General features: G+C 34.9%; 2 protein-coding genes across 10 annotated transcripts in view; one reads left to right on the top strand and one right to left on the bottom strand.

The window, feature by feature from the left end:
• The window catches only part of amdhd2 (amidohydrolase domain containing 2), a 52,151-nt gene that overhangs the window by 19,301 nt on the left and 18,958 nt on the right, over nucleotides 1-13,892 (top strand). Inside the window, exons 1-2 of one of the 9 annotated variants that reach the window (XM_073938062.1) lie at nucleotides 12,231-12,319; nucleotides 12,984-13,078. The exons of 3 other annotated variants lie outside the window; for them this stretch is intronic. Coding sequence is in view for 1 of the 6 variants with exons in the window: in XM_021469936.3 (XP_021325611.2) it covers nucleotides 12,404-12,472 (69 nt within the window). In the remaining 5 variants the exon portion in view is untranslated. Of the gene's footprint in view, nucleotides 1-12,230; nucleotides 12,473-12,983; nucleotides 13,079-13,892 lie in introns of those variants that run through there. 5 more of the 9 variants (XM_068216294.2, XM_005163743.6, XM_073938066.1 and 2 more) reach the window with 5 other exon arrangements.
• On the bottom strand, nucleotides 627-1,259 carry nog5 (noggin 5). The gene has a single exon (NM_001082988.2). The coding sequence runs from the start codon at nucleotides 1,257-1,259 to the stop codon at nucleotides 627-629; it is 633 nt and encodes a 210-aa protein (NP_001076457.1).

Raw genomic sequence — 13,892 nt, 5'->3', positions numbered from 1 at the left:
TATTTGTACACTCTATTTGGAGTAATATTTAACTTAAATATTTATTACTTTAAATTATATGTCAAATAATCCTTGTTTTGTTACCCATTCATTAGCAATACATCTTCAAATATTTACATTTTATTAATATTATTATACATTAGAATGTATATTTATTCTAATAAAGTATGCATTGAAATTAACTATTTAATCAATTATAAAATATAACTTAAGTCAATAAAGTAAAATTTAATGCAGACAGAAGAGCGAGACATATTTGACCAGTGGCCTGTATAAAGCACTCTATAATAATATAAATAATAATATAATCGTATAAATAACAGCTGATAATAATACACAAAATATTGATCTATTAAACAGCAATAACAAAACAAATGCACAGCTTGGTGAGGTCATCTGCACTTTTATTGTCTTTTTCTCTCTTCTTCACTCATTTTCTTTATATGCTCACATAAATATCATTTACAACATCACAGCCAAAGAATGCACAATCACAAATGTGTCTTCCTAATGAAGTCCACTCATCATCAGCTTGTCAAAGTAATAACGTGGGTGACAAAACCAGTTCGATTTTGGTTTCACCCTAATATTAAACTAATAAAGAGGAATTCAACTGTATTTTGCGCTCAGCACGCGCAGGCGCACTGTGAGATCACCGGGTAGTGCGCGCGTATCCATGCGCATCGCTTGAGCGCGCGCGAGCCCTGCTGGCAGTGCCACCGGAGTAGGGTGACGCTCACGGACTGCACCGGTTTACAGAACATCCCCTCCGGTAAAGAGCACGAGCGTTCGGTCGAGCATTGTCCCTCTTTGACGTATCGCGGCCAGAAACGCACGCCCAGGTCTTTCCACATGGACAGCACTGGGCACCGGGTGTACGACCACATCCACCGGCGCATCCTGCGCTCTGTCTTCGTCGCCACTTTGAGAGCAGTGAAATTCAGCTGCTGGAACTCACGTGGAATCGCTCCGGGTGCACCAGGGTCATCCTCACGGGGGATTTCGGAGCCGTTTCCTCGAGTCGGTGGACCGATAGACGAGAAAACAGGGTCAAAACTGCTGCCGAGTTTTCGCCGCAGCAGCCGGGGGGATAAATCCCGCTCTCCCGGTTGCAGCGCAGGGTCCGGGTCCTCGTGCAGGTCCGGTACCGGGAGGTGGTCGCTAGGCGACGGGCGCACGCGCAACTGTAGCTGAGCAATGACGAGGTGAAGGGTGACAGAAACACAGAACACGAGCACAGGAGACGCCTTCATTTCCATTCAAGACCAGAAAAGTTCATCAATAGGCTACATAAATTAGTGTTACTAATTTAGCTAATGAGCAACAAAACAGAACCGCAGGTAGTCTTCAGTCCTCTCTTCTTTCCCATAAATGACATTCACAGAAAGGTCATTAAGTAATTAAGAGAGGTTTTTGAATGGTTGATGTGTGGTTGCTCTTGATAACTGGAGCTCGTCCCCTGCCGAATGGGGCTTTAATCCGGACACCCCAAACGCGTCATAAGTTGCGCCGCTCGCCGGTGTCGCCCCGCGGGCTTCAGCTCAATGTGTCACCCGCTAAACTACAACATCCTGCGCCAAGGGTGAACTGAGAACACAGACGCCAAAATTAACTGAAAGTAAAGTTCAGAAGCCTTGCTTTAACTAGGCTATTGCAGCAGTACTTTGCTCTTTTAAAAGACTGTTGTTCACACAAAAATAATTCTGTCAGCATTTAGGCTACTCCACTTCCACTTGGTCTAAACCTGATTGAGTTTCTTTTTTCCTTTTCAAGAATGTTGAAAACAAGTAGCCAAAATTAAATCTTGTCATAAGTTACCTTATAAACCGCTTTGAGTTTCTTCCTTCTGTTCAAAGGAAGAGAGCGGGGCACAAAGTAGCACTTTTTGGTTTTGGTCAAATAATGAACAAAGCAATGGGGTTAGACAAACCATTTGTCTAACATTAAGCCTCTCCTACAAATGAGCACTGATTGTATGATCGTATGGTTTCTGTGCAGTATTGCCAAAAGTGACAGGAGTAAAAATGTTACTATTTACCTCACCAGTGGGGAAAGTTATAACAGACAGAGGGTTAGTTGTAACGCATGCGTATTTCACACATTAATTTATTACCTGTTTACTTTAAATAGTATATTTTCTCAGTACTTCCTCAGCTCAATTTATATTTTAATATTTATTTATTTATTTATTTATTGGATAAACACATTTGTATTTATTTGCATTATTATCCATTATTATACAATGCATTTAATTGCATTATTAGCAATAAAATATTTATTTTTCTATTACAAATAGTTTCTATTAAAAATAGAACACATCACTCTCAAAATTCAAAAATTATATTGTTTATAATTGGTGTCCAACAGTGTGTGGCTTACTTACACAGATTATTTTAAAACAAACAAATATCGACTATAATAAAAAATGGTCTCTCCTGTGATTCTCATCCAAATTTAGCCCAGCTTTTTAAAATAATTGTCAGGAAGTTGTCTGCTGACACTGTGGTGAAAACCTTGGAACTATGCCATGGTTAACCCAGAGCAAATACCCCAAAACTCTGTATTACAATTTATTTTGTGCACCGCGCTTCCCTATAGGCTTTTAAAGAGTATTGATAAAAAAACCTTTGACTTAGTATTTTTGTCCTTGTGGATGTCAATGGCTGCTTTTTCCCAGCGTTCTTCAAAATATTTTCCTTCGTGTTTAACAGAAGTATCATAAAAGTTTTGTGGCGCTAAATGAAGTGTTCTACAGCACTGTGCTATACACATTCTTCCTCATGTGACTACTCCATTTTTACATGAAGTGTGAAATAAGCACATGCATCAAACACATACACTCACCGGCCACTTTATTAGGTGCACCTTACTAGTACCGGGCTGGACCCCTTTTGGCTTTGGAAGTGCCTTAATCCTTCGTGTCATAAATTCAACAAGTTACTGGAACTATTCCTCAGATATTTTGGTCCATATTGATATGACAACATCACGCAGTGCAGCACATCCATGATGCAAGTCTCCCATTCCCCCACATTCATCGCAAGTTGCTCGTTTGGATTGAGATCTGCTGACTGTGGAGGCCATTTGAGTACAGTGAACTCATTGTCATGTTTAAGAAACCAGTCTGAGATGATTCACGCTTTATGACATGATGGTGCGTTATCCTGCTAGAAGTAGCCATCAGAAGATGGATACACTGTGGTCATAAAGGGATGGACATGGTCAGCAACAATACTCAAGTAGGCTGTGGCGTTGACAATTGGTGCTCAATTGGTACTGATGGGCCCAAAGTGTGCCAAGATAATATCCCCCACACCATTACACCCCCACCACCAGCCTGAACCGTTGATACAAGACAGTATGGATCCATTCTTTCATGTTATTGATGCCAAATTCTGACCCTACCATCCGAATGTTGAAGCAGAAGTCAAGAATCATCAGACCAGTTCTTTCCAATCTTCTATTGTCAAGTTTTGGTGAGCCTGTGTGAATTGTAGCCTCAGTTTCCTGTTCTTAGCTGACAGGAGTGGCACCTGGTGTGGTTTTCTGCTGCTGTAGCCCATCTGCCTCAAGGTTGGACGTGTTGTTCATTCAGAGATGCTCTTCTGCATACCTCGGTTGTAACGAGTGCTTATTTGAGTTACTGTTGCCTTTCTATCAGCTGGAACCAGTCTGGCCATTCTCCTCTGACCTCTGGCATTAATAAGGCTTTTGCACCCACAGAACCGCCACTCACTGGATGTTTTCTCTTTTTCGGGCCATTCTCTGTAAAGCCTAGAGATGGTTGTAGTGAAAATCACAGCAGATCAGCATTTTCTGAAATACTCCGACCAGCCTGTCTTGCACCAACAACCATGCCACATTTAAAGTCCCTTAAATCACCTTTCCTCATCATTCTAATGCTCGGTTTGACCTGCAGCAGATCGTCTTGACCATGTCTACATGCCTAAAAGCACTGAGTTGCTGCCATGTGATTGGCTGTTTAGAAATTTGCATTAACGAGTGTTACAAGTTAGTGTTCTGTTCTGATTTGCATATTTTTCTGTGGTCTTTCACACTCTATGTGGGAGTCTCACAGTATGTCATTTCCATCTACTGAATTATTATGTATTTGCAGATTTTCAATATACGGCACTTTCATTATAGTTTTTTTTATGTCAGAGGTGATGATATTGCACCTCAACCACTGAAGAACCAACTTCTGTTTGTGCTTGTGTGTGTGTAGACAGTACAAAAGGTTTGAATGTCGAGCGTCTACGTGACATCGAATGTGATGTGCGGCCTTCAAGTTGACACTTTGTCACACATTGACTGAATGACGCATTTTATCACTTTAAATTAATCAATTAGCTCAGTGCTCAACCTCTGACCTATAACGAGCACCGAGTTTGTGCCTGGAGGATCTACGTCAGTGACACCCCCTAAAAACATCCGCCACAAACACAAGCACAAACACGCAGCTCACCCACGCTGTTTAATAAATCTAATCATCAGGTCAAGCATGTCAGCGCAGCCGTCACTGAGGTGATGCTTGATCTTTCAGACACACCACAACAACACACAAACACACATAAACAATGCTGAGGGAGGCTGCCTCTTAACCCTTTGTTCACACATTCCCACTGTCAAAATCTGTTTGTTTTGTACACTTATTTGGGATATTAATAGCGTCAGGGAGGACGTGCTTAATAAAACTCTCAAAATTCATTAACTGAGGGTAGGTTTTGATTAAATGATGTTATCGCTAAAATGAATTCATTCATGTTTTTGAGATTTTATTGTCTTGTGTTGTCTTCCGAACATAGTTGTAAATTGAGTGTTTATATCATAATTCGCTGTTCAATTGTGTGTGTTTTTTTTAATGAATAGTTATACTGTAGTTTTCTCTAGTCTGTTTATTGAATGAGCCGCTCTTTTTCACATTCTTAAAATTAATATTCACAGGAAAGTCCAAATTGGGAAAAGCTCAAAGCTCTTAGAATAAAGTCAGAATTGCAAGATAAAAACTTGGAATTTTTTTTAAAGAAATAAACAAATTGTGGGTGGCACGGTGGCTCAGTGGTTAGCACTGTCGCCTTACAGCAAGAAGGATGCTGCTTTGAATCCTGGTTGGGTCAGTTGGCATTTCTGTATGGAGGTTGCATGTTCTCCCCGTGTTCGCATGAGTTTCCTCCAGGTGCTCTGGTTTCCCCTACAGTTCAAAGACATGCACTGTAGGTGAATTGGGTAACCTAAATTAACCGGTGTATGAGTGTGTGTGTGTGAATGTAAGAGTGTATGTTTCCCAGTACTGGGTTGCAGCTAGAAAGGCATTCGCTGTGTTAAACATATGCTGGATAAGTTGGCGGTTCATTCTGCTGCGGCGACCCCTGTTAAATAAAGGGGCTTAATGAATGAATAAACAAATTGTAAGACTCGATGTTCTAATCAAGTCAGAAATGTTTAAAGTTGGAATCTAAGGGAAAAAATGACTTGCGAAAAGTAAACTGAATTCTTAGATGAAAGTCAGATATCAATTCTGATTGAATTAATATAAATTCTATGATATAAACTCTATAATTTTTTAGCAAAACTATTTTTAGAAAAAAATATTGCGAGTACTTTTTTTAAAAAAATGTCTGAATTGCAAGATATAAATTCAAAATTTCAGAATTACAAATATATAAAATCACAATAAAAAAATAATAATAATTTTGACATTTAAACCCAGAATTCTAGTGGAAATTAACAAAGAATTCATCACATAACCTTAAATTTGTGAGATTTAAATAGAATTGTGAAGACAAAAGTCTCAATTGCAAAATATAACTTTGCAATATTTAGAAAGAAACTAAAAATATTGATGTAAACTTAAAGATGCTGTGTGTATGTTTTTGACTCTACTAAAGCATAAAAAAAATAATATGTTTGCAGATATTTAAGAGACATGCTAAGTGGACATTTTTGTTTATCTGTAAAAAAATGCTGGAGTCAGATATTCTGCTTTGAAAATGTGTTTTCCGTGCTGGAAGGCTGTCTTTGTTTTGGTTCTTTTAACCCGCCCAATGCCAGTGTAGCCAATTATATTTCTGCAGCTCGGGTTGCCTTGGTGGAAAACCGTGTATTTCATTCATTCATTCATTCCTTCATTCATTCATTCATTCATTCAGAGAGGCTCTGAAAGCATGCATCCATGACCGAAATGCGACCTTCGGTGGACAGTAGCAGACCCAGAAATGAGATGCAGATTAAGTTCCACATGAGGTTATTAATTAGCAAATGATATAAATATTACTAATGTAAACATTAGGTGAGCAGGTTACATTGTAACCCCGTGTCCTAACGACACATGACGAGATATGCAGTGATAAGCAATTTGGTTGTTTGCACCAGACGAAACACGACAGAAATTTAAACACAGTCATTTAAAAGCACAGAAAATGCACTCAAGGTTTATTTAATACATATTAACCCTCTTTAACATTATTAAATGTACAAGCTGAATCACTCATATGTGTTTAGTTTTAAAGTTCATTTAATTTTCAAGCTCTGAGGTGAACTATCTGCTGCTGCTTTCAGTAGTATTGCAATACATGTGATGTAAAATGGCGTTCAAACTCACATTGTTAGCATTTAACACTAAATAAAACACATGAGGTGCACCTGAGGTGATCATTGTCATTTATTCTGTTGTTCACCTGTGAGAAATAGAAGCCGTTTCTAATATATCAATTTAAGGTGTTGATTTGGACAAAAAGTCCTTTTAATATGAAAATATTCCTTCTGTTGGGTGTCGTTGCTTTTATTTATTTATATATATATATATATATATATATATATATATATATATATATATATATATATATATATATATATATATATATATTATTTATATATATATATATATATATATATATATATATATATATATATATATATATATATATATATATATATTTATATATTTTTTATCAAAGTAGTCGATCAAATACAATTACATATATAGAGACAAGTAATACAAATAAATAAACAAATGCACAGAAATACACAAAAAGACAAATAAACACCAGGGTAACAAAAATAAAACTGATGAAATAAAGTTACACCTTAAAGAGACACAAAAGAAGAATATAAGGATACCGTTTTTGTTGCTTTTGGATGAAGAGAATGCTAGATAGTTTCCAAATATTGGTCTAGGTCGATTTTGAACAGATCAAAAAAAGGTTTAGAGCCACTAAACTTCTGTTTGTGAATATGAAACTTGTCTAATAGAATACACAAATTAACTATATATACTTTTTCCATGTTTTCTTTAGAGTCGTCAAACAATCCAAAGAATATAACTTTAAAAGAAAAGGAAAAGTCACTCATAATATAAGATTGAATAAAGATCAACAAATCTGACCAGATTCTCTCTGTGAAGGAGCACTGCCAGAACAAATGAATAGAGTCTTCCTCCGAAGAGTGACAGAATGAGCAGTTTAAATCAATGTCAGGCTTATATTTCTGAAGACAGACCTTAGTACACAGGTGTCAAACTCAATTCCAAAAGGGCCGCAGCTCTGCACAGTTTAGTACCAACCCTAATTAAACACACCTGATCAAACTAATTGAGTCCTTCAGGGTTGTTTGAAACCTACAGGTAAGTGTGTTGGAGCAGGGTTGGAACTAAACTGTGCAGGGCTTCTGCCCTCCTTGAATTGAGTTTGACACCCCTGCTTTAGTAGGATAACGTTTGTGAATTAATTTAAATGTTACTTCTTTTACTTTATTTGTAATCAGATACTTATGAGGCAAAGTCCATACTTTCTCCCATGGAATATTTTCAACAGTGTTGTTCCAATGTCGTTGCTTTTATAAAGAACACGGTTTAAATCGCTCCCTCCGGTCCTCAATCTGGCAACCTGCGCTTGCATTTGTTTTGATCCAGGAGTGCAATACCTAGTTCAACTACTGGGTGTCAAACTTACATACTCCACCTTATTGAAAACAATATTAATGTAAACAAAATATGAATGTACTTTTTTATAATAAAGTCAAAATTGCAAGATATAAACTTGAAATCTTCTCTGAAAAAAAAAGACTTTTGCTGCTTGTTTAAGCTACTTATTTAAAATGAGTTAACAAACAACTTTTGGGACAACTTCATTGTTTTACTGTATGTTCAATCCCCTAAATTTGTAAAAAAAAAATTATTCATTCATGTTTGTTCGGGCTAGTCCCTTTATTCATCTAGGATCACCACAGCGGAATGAACCACCAACTTATCCAGCATATGTTTTACACAGCAGATGCCCTTCTAGCTGCAACCCAGTGCTGGGAAACATCCATTCGCACACTCATACTTATGGCCAATTTAGATTATTAAATTCACCTATAGAGAATGTCTTTGGACTGTGGGGTAAATCGGAGCACTAGGAGTAAACCAACGCATGGGGAGAACATGCAAACTCCACACAGAAACGCCAACTGACCCAGCCAGGACTTGAACCAGCGACAATCTTACTGTCAGGCAACAGTGCTAACCACTGAGCCACCGTGACGCCTAAAAATGATTAAGTTAATATAACCCTCGATACACAAACGTATTATAAGCTTTTAATCATTGGACCAGATGCTCAGAAGTCTAAATTCCTCCAAAGAGAGAGAAGATACAACAACAGTGAATGACTCGGACACAGAGGTAAGAATAATAAAAGATTGTATTGTAAAATGTTCACAGAAATATTAAAAAAATAAAAATAAATAAAACAAATTCTAGGTTTTTTTTCACACTTATCTAATGACCTCAATCTTATTTACACTCTCTAATAACACTTCTCTTTCTTCACAGGGTTTTATGGCTGTATCACTAATAAGGTAAGTTAATATTATGTTATTTTTCTGTTTTTCTATTGTTAAGGGCTAATATTATATTTTGGTCATTATAACATTATAACAATAATATAATACTAATATACTAATAACAATACTATATTAAAGGTTTATAAGTGTAAGTTAATAATACAATATTAAAATGGTATCATTATTTAACATATAATCAAGATTTCCCTTCTTAAACCAATTAACTTCTCTCTATAAAGCTTCAAAAATTGCAACGAATGAACACTCTAAAGGAACAATGTACAAATAAAATAAAAATGAAAATAAAACATTCACTTAAAACATTTCATAATGTCCCTAAAGTCCAGTACAGGTTATGAATTTTCAAAAAGATTCTTTTGCAAAACAACTAGGTTGCAAATTCAGTTCCAGAGATCCAGGATGTTGCACTTGTGAGTGTGTTGTAAATTTACACTCCTACTATGACGCTGAATAGGTTTTACTTTGTATCTTTCCAACAGGTGTATCCAAAGAATCCACATAATGGGAGACTCGCCAGTCCAACTCCACAATTAGACACGCACCAATGGAAGTTGAGACAATCCAAATCCAGAAAAGAGTTCACACTTCAATTAATTCGAATCCAGAGCAGATCACATTCAGCAACTGACGTCAATAGAACATCTCACCGATGAAAAACCAGAAGAAGATGCACAAACGAACAAAACAAAGGAAAAAAAAAAAAAAAACTGGCCTTGAAAACACAAGGCCAAAGAAACCATTAGCATTTTACAGTGTATGCATTATCTCAGCTTAACACATTTCTAAATAAACAGCAACAGTAAATAACCATGTATCTGCTATGCTTCTCTCTGCTGAATTTCTGTGTTTTTCCTATTTCCATCTCCTATTTGCCATTTTCTTTTTACAAATGACAGCATTTTACTCTCTCACTTAAACTTTACACAATCACTTGTATAATACTCTGTATAATACTTTGTTTTTACTAGACCAAACAAATGGTAAATTAATGAAACACATTTTTTGACACTAGTTTAAATCATGTTATAATGAAAACAATAATAAATAATAAAAACACGAACTCTCCAAGGAAATCATTCAAAATCAAAGCGAAAAAAACAGGAAAACTCCAGGTGGCACTCGTGTGCAGATTTCACTCTCAAAGACAAATCTCGTTTTTTTCTTCTCTCAATCCTTCATTAAAAATATATGATTGAAATCATTTCAGCATCTTATTAATGGTCAATTTTCACAGTTAATACGCATTAAAAACCTTAAAAGATATAAATCTAATAGTTTTCTACTGTTATTAATATAACAACTTACATCTCTGCATTCCCTTGCGAACACTGAATCGCCATAGCAACGGTAAACACAAGCTAACAGACAAGAGAGATTTGTTATTGTTTGGAAAGCTGATCTGCTGCTATAGTGTAAGGCACGATGATGTGATGTCATTCTAAAGCACTATTCCCTTGAATGCTGTATAATACTCTATTATAAATTATTTATATAAGTAAATAATTTTTATGTATATTATTAAATTGAGTATTCTGCCAATGTTTTTTTCCGCATATTTCTATTTGCTGTATTGCTGTATAATACCCACTAGTAACCTGGGTTACACAAACTTAATAGATTTTTGTTGGGACAAGAAGAAATAATTGTGTGGAACCCAGTATTTTTTTACAGTGTTTAGAGATAAAACTGAATTCTGGAGATGTCCGAATAAAAGTAAAATGAGAAGTCACAATAACAAGCAGAATTTCTAGAAATTCTTGCTGAAATAAAGTCAAAATCAGTGTTAAGTGTTCAAAGGGGAAAGACGAGGCAAAATCACATCTGTCCTTTGATATTAAATGCCAAAAAATAGCATTACTTATCCCAGAATGGCTCCGATACAGCAAGTTAGTGAGAGGTTTAAAGGTTTTAGCACAATTTTCAATGTTTACATTTTTATTTGTTTTATTAAGCAACTAAATAAGCAACTTACAGTATAGTATACTGTGTATTAATTAAATTACATGAGTTCAAGTAATACAAATCACAATAACTGTTAGTTAAACTAAAGTTAGGATACAAACTGAAACCATAATATAAATAAATATCAATGAGACAATATAAGTAATGTAAATAAAGATTACCAAAAATAAATATAGTAACTGTTAATATAATATATGCATGACTATGAGGTTTCTCTACTGAAAGGAAAACTTTACAACCAATCCATCAAGCCAAAATCCCTAACCACCACTAATCTATATGTGCTAAAATTATCATAATGACAGTTGCATGAAGAAAAGCAGTTTTTGCAGATTTTTGTAGAAAACCTAAACATAAAATGTAAAATATCAATAAGAAAATAGCAGGATTTTATAATGTAGATTACCTAAAAATAAAATAAATATAGTAATCTAATAAATGTATGATGTTTCTCTATTAGACTGAAAAAACAACAACTTCACAATCAGTCAATCAAGCCAAAATCCCTAACATCCACTGATCTATATGTGCTAAAATTACAAAAATTACAGTTGCATGAAGGAAAACGGTTATATCAATAAGAAAATAGCAGAAATTTACAATGTAGATTACCTAAAAATAAAATAAATATAGTAATTTAATAAATGTATGATGTTTCTCTACATTAGACTGAAAAAACAACAACTTTACAACTAATCAGGCAAGCCAAAATACCTAAAATCCACTGATCTATATGTGCTAAAATTACAAAAATGACAGCTGCATGAAAAAAAACAGTTATATCAATAAAACAATAGCAGGAATATATAATGTAGATTACCTAAAAATAAAATAAATATAGTAATCTAATAAATGCATGACCTTTCTCTACATTAGACTGAAAAAAACAACAACTTCACAACCAATCCATCAAGCCAAAATCCCAAACATCCACTTATCTATATGTGCTAAAATTACAAAAATAACAGTTGCATGAAGAAAAAAAGTTATATCAATAAAACAATATCAGGAATATATAATATAGATTACCTAAAAATAAATACAATAATCTAAGAAATGTGTGACCTCTTTCTACATTAGACTAAAAAAAAACCCAATCCATTAAGCCAAAATTCCTAAAATCCACTGATCTACGTGAGCTAAAATGTTAAAAATGAAAGATGCATGCTGAAAAACAGTTATATTAACAAGACAATATGTAGTAATATATAATGTAGATGACCTAAAATAAAAAGAAATATAGTAAACTAATAAATGCAAGACCTTTTTCTACATTAGACAGAAAAAACATTACAACCAATCCATCAAGTCAAAATACATAAAGCCACTGGTCATGTGCTGTAAAGTATTTTGTAGAACACACGTTCTTTTTTAGAACGCGCATTCTGTCTGCTTTCAAAACAGACTCCATGCGCGTGTACATTGGCCACGCCTTCTCATCAGCTGACGGCGCGCGTGACACCCTGAACTCTCGGACTTCCTACTGAACACGGGCTGCTCGTACCAAATAAAAGTATGTGAATTAACGGTAAGTGTTTATGAAACTACAACCGGCGGTCATATGCTAGTCATGTTCTGGTGTCCGTGAGAGAAATGCATGAATGAAGAGCTCGGACGGCTCTTCCGGTGTATTTGTTTACCATCTGATGTGACAATAATCTTAACTGTAAGCAAAAGCAGCGTGTTGTTTTTAAAAGCTATATATTTTTGTGCTAAAATACGAAATGTATAACAGTAACAATAAGTTATGTTAAATCCGATTGTCGATATAAATAGTTGGTTTAATTGGACAGGAAACCATGTTTGACAGGACAAAGTTAAATAATGTGTCATAAAAAGACATAAAATGTGTTCAAAAGGGCAGTGTTTGTATTTTATGGAGGTCAAGTGAGTTCCTATTTAAATTATACGTATGTTAATGTATATCTTAAGGTAAGTGCACATCATTAAAATAGCTTTTAATCGTGTCAGATGTAAACTATATTATAAAAGTCTTTGGATAGTTTGCATTTATAGGCTACACATTTGTTTTTTACCCAAATATTTGCATATGTGTTTAACCCTTGTGTATTGTTTAAATTAATTGTTTAATTGTTTGTGCTTTCTTGATTGTTTGTGGTTTTCCCTGTTGGGAAGAGGTTTGATTTGTAATTTTTACTCTCTCTGTTGATCATCAGTTGGCACCATTAACCCTTTAGATAGGACTGTGCAAAAAAAAAAGTTTCTGGCTTTCATATGGAGTTCTATGGAGTAAAACAGCAGATTAATAGAGGTAAAGTTGGTTTTACATTCACACATTTGTTCATTTTTTTTTTTTTTTTTTAATTAGAATATGCAAAAATCATACAAATACAAGAAAACGTCAACAAATAACAAATACAAACCAACGAAACAAAAACAACAACAATATAGTCATGTACTGGTATGTGCGTGAGTGTGTGTGTGTGAGTATGTGTATGCATGTAAAGGTAACTTGGTGGACAGGTCAGAGTACATACATAAGGAACAATAACAGTCAATAAATGAAGCAAGTGTCACAGATATAGATAAAACATATAGAAAGAAACCAGTCAGAGGTAGGGAGTAACAACAATGCTTATTAATGTATGATAGTAAAAATTAGAGTAAAAAGAAAGAAAGGACAACAGTAATAACTGACAACAATAATAATAAATCACAAGTGCTACACAAACTACTACTACAAAAAGTTACTTATATTACAACTACTACTGCTTCTACTACAGCCACAACCACGACTACTACTACTACAATGTCTACTAACACTGATACTACTACAACGACTACCACTACTGATACTACTATAGCGTTTGCTACAACTAATACAACAACGTCTACTGCTACTACTACTACTACTACTACTACTACTATTACCACTACTACTACTACTACAATCACTTCTACTACATCTACATCAACAACATCTACTACTGATATTACTACACCAACAACGACTACTACTACTACTGTAACTACCACACCATTACTACTTCTGCTACTACTTACATGAACTACTACTTCAAAAATCTCCGTAACAATTACTCAATAACAATCGATACTATTACACT

Source organism: Danio rerio, chromosome 3 (assembly GCF_049306965.1).
Source record: "Danio rerio strain Tuebingen ecotype United States chromosome 3, GRCz12tu, whole genome shotgun sequence".
Lineage (NCBI taxonomy): Eukaryota > Metazoa > Chordata > Actinopteri > Cypriniformes > Danionidae > Danio > Danio rerio.
Note: the sequence above shows the minus strand (reverse complement) of the source record. Positions and strands in the feature narration are given on the sequence as shown.